This window comes from Zingiber officinale, chromosome 1A (assembly GCF_018446385.1).
Source record: "Zingiber officinale cultivar Zhangliang chromosome 1A, Zo_v1.1, whole genome shotgun sequence".
Lineage (NCBI taxonomy): Eukaryota > Viridiplantae > Streptophyta > Magnoliopsida > Zingiberales > Zingiberaceae > Zingiber > Zingiber officinale.
This window is the reverse complement of record NC_055987.1, coordinates 73,361,825-73,376,780: the sequence shown is the minus strand read 5'-3', so window position 1 is coordinate 73,376,780 and position 14,956 is coordinate 73,361,825. Positions and strand designations below refer to the sequence as shown.

At 46.5% G+C, this 14,956-nt stretch overlaps 1 protein-coding gene across 8 annotated transcripts in view; it reads right to left on the bottom strand.

Moving 5' to 3' along the window:
- Positions 1-13,101, bottom strand: part of LOC122026220 (kinesin heavy chain-like) — a 98,083-nt gene extending 84,982 nt beyond the window's left edge. For 3 of the 8 annotated variants that reach the window (XM_042584879.1, XM_042584915.1, XM_042584927.1), the window contains exons 1-2: positions 12,974-13,085; positions 12,116-12,440 (exon numbers count right to left, since the gene is read on the bottom strand). In XM_042584879.1, coding sequence (XP_042440813.1) covers positions 12,116-12,334 — 219 coding nt within the window. In that variant the 5' untranslated portion in view covers positions 12,335-12,440; positions 12,974-13,085. The other 5 variants (XM_042584892.1, XM_042584920.1, XM_042584885.1 and 2 more) reach the window with 4 other exon arrangements.
- Between the last annotated feature and the right edge of the window lie 1,855 nt (positions 13,102-14,956).

Here is a 14,956-nt window from a genome sequence, read left to right as displayed (position 1 = left end):
CGTGTCGCCGCCGCACGTTCGAGGTGACAGTTGCTGATGTGACGCCTGACGGTTTGAATTCAACGGCTGGATTTACACTTCGATGTTTGCGACCTAGATCGGACGACTCCGGTCGGCCGAATCTGACCTATAAAAAACTGCAGCACCACCTTCGTCCCCACTTTGTGTCTCATTTTCCTGCGACTGTCGGCGACCTTGAGCGACCAGTGCTCCGGCGACCAGTGCTCCGACGACAAGTGCTCTGGCGACCTTGCGCTTCTCGGCGGCGATCCACTGCTTTCTGCGGCCCCCTTTCTCTCCCCTGTAAGCCTCCCCAAAACCTCTCTCGTTGATCTTCCACTGTTCTTTCTCCGCCACGCCACTATTCCAGCGTCTGTTTTACGTTTTTCCTTCCTTTCGTCCTTCGAGCTTTCTGTTTTCGACTTTCCGGCGATGGCGGGCTCCTCTCAACCGTCCAACGCCGCTCCTGATCTCTATTACAACACCATGAAAACTCGGTTCAACGCAGGCGACGCTGTGAGCCTTATAAATGTCTTTAACTTTCCCTCTGACCATGAGATAATCCTGGCTTCCCCGTCCGATCGGCCCCCTAACTCGCCGACCGGCACAGTCTGTTTCTTCCGAAACCAACTCGTGGTTGGTCTTCAATTCCCCATCCATCCCTTCATAATCGAAGTCTGTAACTACTTCCATGTCCCTCTTGCCCAGCTCGTCCCCAACTCATTTCGCCTGCTGTGCGGCGTGGTCGTGTTATTCCGAGTGCACAGAATTCCGTTAACCCCTCGGGTATTTCACTACTTTTATTATCCCAAGCAGTCCGAGCTGGGCACCTACCTCTTTAAGTCCCGAGCCGATCTGGTCTTTTTCGATAAAATGTCAACTTCCAATAAACATTGGAAGGATTATTTTTTCTAAATACGACTCCCCGAGCGGCCGAGCTTTCGTACCAAGTGGCAGGTCGAACTGCCACCTCAACCGAATCTGCAGAAGTACCGAAATCGGTCGAACTACCTCCACGCGGCTAACCTGCTGGCCTGAAATTTGAAATCCACAAGCTACTACTGGAGGGTGTGATGTATGTGTTCGAACTCAGCCCGATCCGAGAGCAGCCTAGGTATGAAATTTCTCAGCCTTCTTCTCTTGAATTTAATTGATTCTTTCCTTCTTTCGCAGCTGACATCATGCTGCGCACCCGAGCAACTGGTCTGATAAAGCTGAAGAATGCCGAGATAGATGCGGCAGCGGCGAAAGAGATAAAGAGCCTAGGCCTGACTCCTGTCAGCTCTCATGAGGGCGAGAGCGAGGCGGCACAAACTGAGGGAGACGGCGCCGTCGATCGGACGCCCCACACTGAAACAACTGTAGACCCACTCCCTCCTGAGTCGTAGCCGGCCACCCAGGTCGAAGGCTCAGGGTCCTCTGGTGAGGTGCCTCTATCTACCCGCAAGAGACGCCGCATGACCACCCCATCCCGTTCGGCTACTTCGGTAGTGCATTCTCCCGAGAGGGGTGGCAGCTCTTCTCCGGTCGTTCCCGAGACAGTTAAAGTCATTTCCTTCGATCGGACCCCCTCGTTTGTTGATCTACCGCCCGAACCGATTGCAGTCCAACCACTCGCATCTCTTCCTCCGGCTCGCCGGAGGGTCTTACGATCCGGCATCCTTCCGGCATCGACCTCCCAAGCTTCTGGCCCCGTGGCTTCTTCTTAGTCAGTGCCAACCGGTCGACGCTCCATAACGGCAATCCTCCACCTCCCGACAAAGGAGATTTTAGCGGCCGGCGATCAACCGTGAACTCCAGAACATCAGATACTCATCCGCGAGCCGCTCACCAAGGTTTGGGAGGAGGCCCGAGCACGTGCTGCAACCATGCCTCCAGAGCTGCTTGCCGACAGCCATCTGCAAATATCCACCAGGGTATGTATGCAATGATCTATTCATGATTTTACCTCCACTCAGCCTTAACATTCTTCGGTTATGTGGCAGTACTGGATGGAGAGTGTGCCAATGTGTTGGCGTCTTGCCTTCGTGGAGGATGAGCTGAAGAAGCTCAAAATCTCTGGTGGTGTCTCTTCCTCCCAAGGGCCATCCACTGCCCAATTGCAGGTTGATCTGTAGAAAGCCAATAAACTCCTGGTGGCCGAGCGGAAGAAGTCTGCCGATCAGGCCATCATGCTGGGTCGGCTCGAGGCTCAGGTGAAAACTTACGACCACAAGATCGAGCTGGCCACCAACAGGAAGAACCACGTCATAGCTAACCTAGAGCTGAAGAACCAGGAGGCTCGGAATTTAGCCGAGAAACTCAAGAGGGCAGAGGACCTTTTCGCCGCCGAACAAGGCATTCGTTCGGTTAGGGAGGCTGATCTCCAAGGGCAAGTGAGGACCCTCGAAGGTGCTCTGGAGTCCTCCCGCGCTGCCCTGAAATCTTACCAGGATGCCAAACCGAGCCGCTTTGAGATCATGAAGCAAGAATACCTCCGCTCGGAGAAATTTACCGACAAAGTTGTTAATCGGGTCATCCGGAGTTTCGAGCTGGCCATAACCAGGACGTTCAACCAATTGCAAGCAAACGGGCATATCGCCGCCTCTCTGACCGATGGTGTCGTCGATCGGGCCCGAACGAGTCGATACCGGACGACGTCTTTGACAATCTCGAGTGAGGAGGGATCTTGTAACCTTTGAATGTTTGATTGCCGCTCGGCAGCTTTTAGTTTGTTATCAATGAAGTCATTTTGCAGTTCTTCCTCGCATGTCTGCTTGTCTATCACAAGGCTTTCGACTATATAGCCCCGAACGGACGTCCTGCTTGCCTTTCAATCATTGATAAATTTACTATCATACCTCTGGGTTTTAAGGTCCTCACTCGACCCTAGGGTTTATAGTCGCCGCTCGACTCTAGAGTTTAACGTCGCCGCTCGACGATTTGGCGAAGGCCGGAGTTTAAGGTCGCCGCTCGACCGTCGATGGAGACATGGGTTTAATGTCACCGCTCGACGATTTGGTAAAGTCTCGGGTTTAAGATCGTCGCTCGATCGTCGGTGGAAACCTGGGTTTAACGTCGCCGCTCAACAATTTGGTGAAGTCTCGGGTTTAAGGTCGTCGCTCGACCGTCGGTGGAGACCTGGGTTTAACATCGACACTCGACGATTTGGTGAAGTCTCGGGCTTAAGATCGCCGCTCAACTGTCGGTGGAGACTTGGGTTTAACGTCGCCGCTCGACGATTTGGTGAAGTCCGGAGTTTAAGGTCGTCGCTCGACCGTCAATGGAGACCTGGGTTTAACGTCGCCGCTCGACGATTTGACTTATCGTTCGTCCTGAGCTTTGGCAACCTTTTGCTTTTGATTTCAATCCTACACTTAAAGGATGCAGGGATAAAAGGAAATACATTGATTACATCAGCGCACTTTTCATCAGGCTCGGTATGGCTGGAGATGGTTCGCGCTCCACGGTCGTTCTAATCGTCGTCTGTCCTCATCCTCTAGGTAGTAGGCGCCCGAGCGGAGCTTCTCTGCGATCCTGAAGGGTCTGGCCCATGAAGCTTCCAACTTGGTGATATCGCCGACCGGCTTTACCTTCTTCCACACGAGGTCGTCAACCTGAAATGATCTTGGGATCACACTTCGATTGTAATTCTGCCACATCCTCTGTCGGTAGGCCATCAGCCGGACGACGACTTTAGCACGTGCCTCGTCCACCATGTCCAGCTCCAGAAGTCTCCGCTCAGCGTTGTCCTCGTCATAGTGTTGTATCCGGTCGAACTCTACTCCAACTTCAACGGGGACGACCGCTTTACCGCCGTACACCAAGTGAAAGGGGGTTGCTTCCGTTCCTTCTTTAGGGTCGTGCGGATCGCCCACAGCACGTTGGGGAGTTTGTCCACTCAGCTCCCTCCCATATGGTCGAGTCATGCGCGTAGGATTCGCAATATCTCTCGATTGGCGACTTCTGCCTGCCCATTACTTTGAGGATATACTACCGAGGTGAAAGTCTGCTGGATGTCATACCCCTCGCACCATTCCCTGAGTTCTTAACCAACGAACTGTCTCTCGTTGTCCGAGATGAGCCGGCGAGGGATGTCGAATCGACAAATGATATGCTGCCAGATGAACTTCTTAACCATATGTTCGGTTATCTTGGCCAGCGGCTCAGATTCAACCCACTTGGAGAAATAATCAACCGCAACAAACAGGAACTTCCGCTGACCTGTCGCCATTGGAAAGGATCCCACGATATCCATGCCCCATTGGTCGAACGAGCAAGACACGGTAGACGCTTTCATTTCCTTGGTCGGCCGATGCAAGAAAGTGCGATATTTCTGATAGGATAAGCAGGTGGCGACTGTCTGAGCGGCGTCCTCCTGTAGGGTCGGCCAGAAATATCCGGCCAGGAGGATTTTCCTTGCTAATGAGCGGTCGCCCGGATATCCATCGCAGGATCCCTGATGCACCTCTTGTAGTATGTACTCGACGTCTTCCGATCCGACGCACTTGAGCAGAGACCTAGTGAAGGCTTTTTTGTAAAATTGATCCCCGATCAGAGTGAACCAACTAGCTCTTTTTCTCAATAAGTTGGCCCCTTCCCAATCGGAGGGTGTAGCTCCTGATCGCATAAACTCTATCAGCATCGTTCTCCAGTCGCTTGGGAAGGTGAGCCCCTCCATCCGATCAATGTGGGCCACCAGAGACGCCTGCTCGATCGGCTGTGGTATGATGATCGGAGATAGAGAGTTGGCCAGTTCGTCTGCAGTTTGGTTCTCCGTGTGGGGGATCTTTTGTATAGTGACCTCCCGAAAATTGGCCTTCAGTTTTTCAAAAGCTTCAGCGTAGAGCTTGAGCCTTGCGTTACTTATCTCGAATGTCCCAGTAAGCTGTTGAGCGGCTAATTAAGAATCCGAGTGAATGAGAACCGTAATGGCTCCGACGTGCCAAGCGGCTTGCAGACCGGCTATTAGCGTCTCGTATTCGGCCTCATTATTGGTTGCCCTGTAGTCTAGTCGAACGGACAGCTGCATCCGTTCGTCTTGAGGGGAGATGAGCAGTATGCTGATCCCGCTTCCTGCTTAGTGGACGACCTATCCACATATATTTTTCAGATTGAGTCGGGCTCAAGATTTTGTACCTCCGTGACGAAATCTGTCAAGGACTGTGCCTTGATGGCCGTTCGGGGTTGATACTGGATGTCAAACTCGCTGAGCTTTGTTGTCCACTTGATCAGCCATCCGGAAGCCTTAGGATTGAGGAGGACTCTTCCCAAAGGACTATTGGTCATCACAATGATAGTGTGCGCGAGGAAATACGAGCGGAGCCTCCGAGCAGCGAGTACTAATGCGAAAGCAAGCTTCTCAAGACCAGTGTAGCGGGACTCGGCGTCTTTTAATATGTGACTTAGGAAATACACTGGTTGTTCTTCGCCTTTCTGACGGACTAGTGCCTAGCCGACAGCATGCTCAATCGAGGACAGATTTATTCGGAGCGGCTCACCGGCAGTTAGCTTAGCCAGTACAAGCAACGAGTTCAGAAATGCCTTGAGTTCCCCGAATGTCCGATCACACTCCTCGTCCCACTGAAATTTGGTGGCTCGGCGCAATAGTTTAAAGAAGGGCAGGCTTCGGTCAGATGACTTGGAAATGAACCGAGATAATGCAGTTATCCGATCGGTGAGACGTTGTGCTTCCTTCAAGTTTCTGGGGGGCAGTATATCCTATAGCGCCCTCACTTTGCTAGGGTTTGCTTCGATTCCCCGTTCGATAACGATGTAGCCCAGAAATCGCCCGCTCTTCGTGTCAAACATACACTTGTTCGGATTTAGCTTGATCTCATACGTCTTCAGCGTCTGGCATGTCTCCGTGGCATCTGCACATAGATCAGCAACTCGGAGGGACTTAATTAATATATCGTCCACATATACCTCCATGTTGCGGCCGATCTGCCGCCGAAACAATCTGTTCATCAGTCTTTAATATGTGGCCCCAGTATTCTTCAGTCCGAATGGCATCACATTGTAGCAGTACGTGTCGTCGACTGTGATGAAGCTGACCTCTTGATCTTCCCGGGCGAGCGGCACTTGATGGTATCCTTGATACGCGTCCAGCATGCATATCAACTCACATCCGGCAGTGGAGTCCACCATCTGATCGATCCGAGGTAGGAGGTAGAAGTCCTTTGGGCAAGCCTTATTGAGATCCCGGAAGTCGATGCAGACCCTCCACTTATTCCCGGGCTTGGAGACTAGCACAACATTGGCAAGCCAGCTCGGGAACTGAACTTCGCATATGTGGCCGGCCTCCAGGAGATTTTCTATTTCGGCTCGGATGATCAAATTCTCTTCCTCTGCTTTATCGGCCGAGTGTCCGACCGGACGTGCAACTCGTGCAGGGCAACGTTCGGGGAGATGTCGGGCAGTTCATGCGTCGACCGCGCGAACACGTCATGGTTCTGCTGGAGGCATGTGATCAACTCAGCTTTCTGCTCGGCCTCCAGATCGGCGGCAATGAAGGTACTTGCTTCCACTCGGCTCGGGTGGATCTGTACTTCTATCTTCTCCTCGTAAACCAAAGTAGGGGGCTTTTCTGTTACGGCGTTTACCTCCAACCGGGGTGCTTTCCGTGCAAACTTCACCTCCGTCTTGACAATATCGACATAACAACGTCGAGCGGCCAACTGATCACCCTTTACCTCTCCTACCCGATCTTCCACCGGAAACTTGATCTTCTGGTTGAAGGTTGAGGCGACCACTCGGAATTCATTGAGGGTCGATCGGCCCAAAATGACGTTGTAAGCGGAGGAGGCGTCCACCACGATGAAGTTTGTGGCCCTCGTTCTTCGGAGCGGCTCCTCTCCAAGTGATATGGCCAGCATGATTTGGCCGATCAGCTGGACCTCATTGCCGATGAACCCGTACAGCAGGGTTGTCATTGGTAGCAGCTCGCCCTGATCGATTTGGAGTTGATCAAACGCCTTCTTGAAGATGATATTGACCGAGCTGCATGTGTCAACGAATACATTGTGAATGGTATAGTTTGCAATTACCGCTCGGATAATGAGGGCGTCATTGTGCGGTACTTCGACTCCTTCGAGATCTCGGGGGCGAATCTGATTTCGGGCCTGCTCGCATTCTCCCTGCAGCAACCAACGGCGTGGATCTCCAGCCGCCGAGCGTATGATTTTCGGGCTCGGTTGGAGTCTCCGCTGGTGGGTCCGCCAGCTATAATGTTGATCTCACCTCGCGCCACGTTGCTCCTGTTCTCCTCCTCCCGAGCGGACGGTCTGCTTCGCTCACATGCGACTCGGTCAGGCTCGGTGCTTCTTCGATGGGGCTGCTACGATGATCTCCTTACTTCCTCCCGTCATTCGGCGTCGTGGTGCCCATGTCGCCGATCAGGGGTGGGAGACCGGCGGCGATAACTTCTGGGCGCTGGTTGGGCGACCGAATTAAATCCGCGACAGTCGCGAGTGTTGTGAGTTGCTAACTGGTGGAAGGAACAAAACATAGGGGTCCATACTTTTCCTTTTGGTTTTGGGCGCTCGACGGCCACGTGCTGAACTGCATGAGGCCTTGCTTCCTGGTGTAGTCGCGCCCCTTCGGGTCGAGGTCCTCGTGACGGCTGATGGCTAATTGGCGGCCTCCATTCGGTCGGCGCCGATGGTTCGGACGGCGTTTCCTTCCTCCTTGCTGCCTGGGCCTCTTCCACATTTATGTATTCGTTAGCCTTCTTCAGCATATGGTCGTAGTCTCGAGGTGGCTTTCGGATGAGAGACCGGAAAAAATCTCCGTCCACGAGCCCTTGGGTGAACGCATTCATCATGGTATCGGACGAGACCGATGGGATGTCCATGGCCACCTGATTGAAGCGTTGGATGTACGCTCGGAGGGATTCTCTGGGGCTTGCTTCATGGAGAACAAACTGACACTCGTCTTTTGGTATCGTCTGCTACTTGCGAAGTGGTGCAAGAAGGTCGTTCGGAAGTCCTTGAAGCTTTGGATGGACCCGTCCGACAGCCTTTTAAACCATCGTTGTGCCGAGCCGGAGAGCGTGGTGAGGAAGACTCAGCACTTGACTCCCTCTATATACTGATGAAGAGTGGCAGCGTTATCGAACTTACCAAAATGGTCGTCCGGGTCTGTCGACCCGTTATATTCTCCGATCGCCAAGGGAGTGTAGTACCTTGGCAGCGGATCTTATAGGATTGCCTCGAAGAATTGGCGGTTGATCCGCTCAGGTGACGAATCAGTTCGAGGCGTCTTGCCTTTCCTTGCGTCTCGCACGGGTGCTTCATCTGAAGAAGAGTCCCTTCCTTGATGGGCTTGAGCAATCTCGGAGGGCGTTTGAAACAAGGCTGGATGGAATGGAATAGGCGCGGGAGAAGCCTCCCCGTGAGTGTCGATCGGCCCTTTATTCTGCCTCAAGATGGACAATTGCTCCGGTCGGTCTTCATGGGTCGCTCGGCTTCCCAAGGCCGATGTTGCTTGTTGAGCCAACCGATCGACTAGCACTCTTTGCTGCTATTTCTCGACTAATTTTACCGCTCGCGATTGTACAAGTGTGTCGAGCTCCTCTTGAGTGAGTGTCACTATGTGAAGTCGTCCAGCTTCTTCCATCCCCTTGGCTCGGATGCAGGTGCGTTCCCACAGACGACGTCAAATTTGATCCTGTCCGAGAGTCAAGGTGATGGACAATGGGGATGTGGCACTCCTGTTGACCGTGCGTGGACCTCCGACGAGACTAGCCTGTAAGAACCAAAGCATCAATGCCGAGCCAGGGAGTGGTTCCCCAACGGTGGCCCTCCGACGCTCAAGTCAGATCTCCGACGAAAGCAACAAGCAAGCAAAGAAACGAAAATGACAGCATAACTGTAGCTACAGTAGAATGAGCATACCTTCGTCAACCCTTGGGGTCCTCTATATAGGGCTCCCAGGGGTGCGCGTGCACGCTCCTCGAGGCATGCACGTATCTCAAAGCTTTCCCTGATAGGACGTGTCAGAAAAGTGTACCTGACACCATACCTCAACGAGCATATCCTGACAAGGCAGTGGAAGCTTCTGTCGTACGATTCTCTGCCTGAGCATGCCGCCAACCATGTTGTCTGCCTGCGGCACGGGTCTCGAGGAGGATAGTAGTCGATCCTGCCTTTGTCTGTTAGTGGACCGAGCGGATGGGTCGCTCGGCTAATTCCGCTGTCTGGGCTGAGCGGGGAGGTTGCTTGGCTACTTCCACTATCTAGGTTTGCTGGGTCGGGTATGCACTTCGCTAGCTGTGACCTGATCTGCGGCCGACCCGGATGTCGCCCGACACATGACTTGCCGGTCGGCGCCTACTTTGGTGATAGTCTTTGAGTGTCTGAAGCTCAGTGCAAGACCGAGCTGTAATAACGTCGGACCGGCCATTCCTTAGTCCGACCGGCTGATGGGGTTGCCCGATCAGACGCTAGCTTAGGGGCATTGACCGCGCCTTGACTTTGACCTTCCGCGTGGCGTTGCTGCGGGATGGGGCCCGACCTTATCACCGGATCAACGAACATTTCTTCATGTTGACATAGAGAAGAAGGCTATTAAGATGAAAGAAGTGTACTTCCTTTGCAACATCAATATAGAGGCACTTCCCATTGCAATTTTCTTCTTGTGAACAAAGCATTAGGATGCAACACCAATCGATCCATCACATAGATCAATGCTTGTACTCATTTTCAGATGGATATAATGTATCACTTCACGTGAACGAGAATGTTGGAGGAATCTAGTAATGGAATTATATGCACCTACCCACTAATTGGTAAGTAAGCTAAATAGTAGTTAGTGCTTTTATATACATATTGATGTGTGTAGTTTCATTTCAGGCATGGTGTTGTGCACATATGGGATATTGATATAGCATTTTAGCCAACATTGTGAGCAGACTAAATGTGACAGTTATATCAAGAAAAGTGGTTTGTACCTTTATGGTTACAATAGTTGCAAGCTATATTAAGGATTGTGTAGTTGTGCCCATAATAAAATAGGTTATTACACGTGATTTATAATGTAGTTTTATTATGTTGTATAATACTTATCGATTCCACCTACTGGAATAAAGCTTGATTGTTGTTGTATAGTACGTATCAACTTTGCATTCATTAGATGTAATTAAGAATTAGATTAAAGATGGTGTAATTGTGCAAATTATGTAGAGGGGGGCAACCCGGTACATGAATCTCCTACCAGTGACCACATTGGATCTCTTGTAGTCTTACCTTACATTTTGCAAAAGATTTTCTACAACTCGAACTCGTGATCTCATGGTTACATGGCAGCAACTTTATCGTTGCGCCATGGCTCGCCTTCTGTGCATATTATGTAGAAGGGAAATAATTTGGAACAATTTGAATTTTTCATTCCAGTTTTGAGTTGTTAACTTATTGCAAGTTGATTTTCTATTTTTTGCATCTTATGTAATATGCAGTTTGAAGATAATGTTCCTACTTGTCCTCAATGTGAATTTCGGACTTCCATTAAGAGATAGGTCAAGAGTATTGAAGTTGATGCCCTCATTCAATGTGACATAATCTTTCTTAATCCTTTTGATTCTACTACCACACAAAACTGCATTCTTCCTCTCAGGAGTGTCATCATCTATCAACCTTCTATTGTCGCTTCATCATTATCAACCAGTTGCACTAGTAGTCACAGCGTACTCCCATCACTTTTACTACTTATGTCCTCATCGATGCTACGACCATCACTAGTGGACACCCATAAAGTCCTTCCCTCAAAGTCAATCACCTCTCAATTAATGTCTCTTCCAACTGCCTACATTGGTTGAACTCTACCAAAGCTTCACTCCTATGTGAATCACTACTTGGTTCGGCTACGTTACCTTACAACAACCTCCATCCACATTGCCAGCAATCCCTTCAAATAGTTCCATCAACTGGGGCATCTTCACATGCGGCAACCATCGCTCTAGCACTCACTCGATGCATGTCATTCCTCAGCTACTATAGGACTCTCGAATGTCTATGGAAACTCCACTACAACTACTTCTGCATATGAAATGACCTGGTCTCTATGGTTGAGACAACAAAACAATCTCTACAAGACAACAAAACTGGATCCTAAATTTGGATTCAATCAGATGATTCAGGTTACATTTAATTAAATTAGAGAAAATGGTTATCACAACAACATTTTTGAGTCCTCGCTTGAGTATGACAAGACCCAGTGTTTTTGATGGCTACATGGTATAAATTAAAAAGTTTATATTTAATTTAGTCAATTTTTATGCATTAGTATTTTTCCCCAGTGACCATCTATTCTAATTCAAAACATAAGTTTGATCTTTATTATTTAGTTGTTTACTTATTTCCATAATTATCTATGTTACTTAGTCTTGCAATCATTATTACTTGTCAAACCATCCATACCATCCCTAAAAAGAAACGCCACTACCAAAGATGAAGATGTTATGTCTAACATAGTGGAAGATGAGCTATCCTTTGATCTAGAGAAGAAGACCTAGACTTGTTTAAGGATAAAAAATAACACCATTTTCATGATCCAACACACCATAGATTTTATCTCATGATCACAATCGTATAACCTTTCCACACTATAGCAAGAACCCTAGACTGCACTGAACTGACTAGGCAAAGGCAAGTTGAAAAACTTACAAAAATGGTTCATTACACTGCTCTGATTTTTGCAAGTTGTTTGTCAAACAACAGATATACTGGAAACAGAGATAGGTATCTTAAAGTTGTGTTCAAACTTCAAATTAGTGTAAATTTATGAAAAAAATGCTCACTTTAGGCCTGTTTTTCTGTTGATTCTTTTCCAATCAGTTTGATTTGGAATTAATCCAGAGTGTATCTTTGAAATATGACTCGAACATATTGCTAAAGTGCTAACTCGTAAGCATAATGAATACATTCAAAGAGACAGTTTTGTGATCCCTTCACAAAAATTCTTGATTATGTTCTTGCTTAATTCATTTCATAACTGATGGTTTGCAAAACACTAGTAGGTACCCTGAACGCCATAATAATCAAAACTTTTAGGTAATAACAGCAAGAATATTTGTATCTATTCAATCAATGAACCAAGTAACTAGAACAAATAAACTTCAATATGGAATCTGACTTACAAATTTCTCCTCAAGGATCCTGTGTTTATCATGCTCCATCTCTGATTCGGAGATGCCAACACTCTGTACATCCACATTGGTGGAAGTATCTATATTGCGACTTTCCTCCACTCCTGATCCATTCTGCACAGCCACCTTTTCAGAATCAGGCATAGCATCATCAGACACTTTATGCTGATTCTCCTTCTTTCTCCTGTTCTTCTTCTTCTTTGCATCCATCGTTCATTCAGTGTCACAGCTAGATAAAATCTAATATCATACACACTTCAGTGGCTATTTCCAATCAAAAGTTAGAAATAGTTTAGTCAAGGCTTTCCCATGATTCCTGTTCGAGACAGATGATGCATTTTAAAGCGGAATAAGGGTGATCTTTTTTACTCAAAGAACGAAAGCATAAAAAGCAATTTATGAATCGACGCTCCTATCCATCTATTTAGAAGAGAAAAAGCATGTGCTATAACACTCATAGGACTTAACCAAACCCTCGCCAACAGTTGAAAACCACAGAAGATCAACCAAATTCCAGAGTGAAATTTAAAAACTCCTCTATGACAGAGACGAAAATTCAGGTTTGCTCATACCGAAGAAACACCGGCAGAGACAAAGGAAGGCGCACGACACATATTAATCAAACAACTGCACGCAGATCAATCAGAACTAGATCTGCATTCCAAATCAATCAAAAACCCAACTTCTCGAGTCTAAGAATCAAAGCTAAGAAAAGAACCCGGACCTACAGATCAAAGGGGAAGAAATCTATAGATCCATCCGATTCGCTCGATTAATCGAATCTTCCATGGAACCTAAGCCTCTAAAGTCAACAAGAAGCCGAAATGGTTCCTGCAGGAGCAAACTAACCTTAAGCAGATTCAGAAAACCTCAGCAATGTTGAATTTCGCTACGAGATCAGTCAGTGTTCGGAAGAAAGGAGACATGAGATCCAAGATCAAAGGGTTAGAACGAAACGAAGGTTGATGAAACGCCTTAAATTAATTAGAAAATTATCAAAAAAAAAAAATTCTAACTGACTAAATAAAATAATAATAGTAGATAAAAACATCTACATCAATTTCTTTATTATTATATCTAAAATTTAAAATAAATGATTCACTTTATTAAATTTAGATAATCATTTTTCACTACACACTACATTAAATACCCTAAAATTTTCATCATTTTTAATTTTTTTATTATTTTTTTTCTTCTATTTTTTATTATTATATTTATAAAATGAGTGGAATGAGAGATATTGAAAAGATTGAGTGGAAGGAGAGATTAAAAAGAAATATTATTTTATTTTTAGGGTTGAGATTTCATTTCCTAAATTTAGAGAATCACTATTGCAGAGGATTTTTAGTTATCATATCTAAAATTTAGAGTAAAATTTTTGAATAGGGTAACTGATGTGGATACTCTAAAACCTATTTTATCTGAATTACGATGAAAATAAAAATTAATAATTTATCAAAGGTGCATTGAACTTTCTTAATATCTTGATGTTTAACAAATAAAGGTTTTTCAAACGCCTCTCTTTTTAAATTGCATTGTATATTGTTTATGTTGTGTGGGTTAGTAGTTGGTATTCGTCTAGATATTTATTCTAATAGGTTTGACTTCTTCTATTCAAAGGGTTAATGTATAAATACTATTATGATTTACATGCATGTATGTCGATACATAAAAAAATATACATTTTACAATTAAAATTATCACTCAAATTTTTATTAACACTATATTTTTCTACCTATTTTGTCAATAATCAATTAAAAGAATTTTTTTTACTTCCTTAGAATATTATCATATTTTAGAATTATTTAAAGTGTCTAGCCATTAGTAGTTCTATCTTTTACTTTGCAATAATTTCTTGTATAAATTTTTAAAGTGAACAAGTGTGATTATCTTACTTGCGACTTGTAATTATCCATCTCTTTCATGTCTCATTGAGTTATTAAGCTTTTTAGTTGTGATGGTCCCCTCTGCGTGCTTGGACCTCTCATGATTATTGAGGTGCCTATCATGACACCTTCAACGATCAAGTTAGCATTAGGCTATAAAAAGATGGAGCTCGCAGATGCAAGAGGGAGTAATGAGATAACCAACATGTTAACTTGAGAGAAAAGGAGGGAAAAAACTCCCCTTCACTATATCTTACCTACTCTTTTATTCTAGGGAAGGGAGTCTAGATGAGCTACCATAGAAGTCGAAAGTCAAGTGAGTCGGCATAAAATAGTTGGTTGCCAGGTCATAATGATAGAATCGTACATCTGGCATAATTTGGTCGTTGGCTAGGCATCATATTCAATGCAGACTGCACTATCAGGGGAGGTTATGGGTCACAAGGTATAGCAACTGCAGTTGTCAAGAGCGGTCGGAGGTTGAGTTTGAAGGGAGTAGCTCAGTGAAGACTCTTTCTCTTGGATGAGCTCCTTTGTGCGAGCATTGGATCAAGAGAGTTAGTATGGATATGACCGATCCAAACATTCCCCGGTATGTAAAGAATGATGAGATTCCCACTCGAGAATAATTACAAGGCACCCGATTGGGGTGGATCTTCTTTCTAGAGATGTTCCGAAAAGGGGATGTTTCCAAAGTGAGTGCAAAGTTAAAGTCTTATGTGATCTTTCCAGGGATGTTCCCAAAGTAAGTGTACGATTGAAATCTTGTGCGATCTTTTCAAAGTTGTTCTCAAATAAGGATATTCCCAAAGTGAGTGCATAGCTAAAGTCATGTGTGATCTTTCCAACAATGTTCCCAAAGTGATGTATGGTTGAAGTCATATGTAATCTTTCTGGGGATGTTCTCAAGTGAAGATGTTCTCAAAGTGAATGCACAACTAAAGTC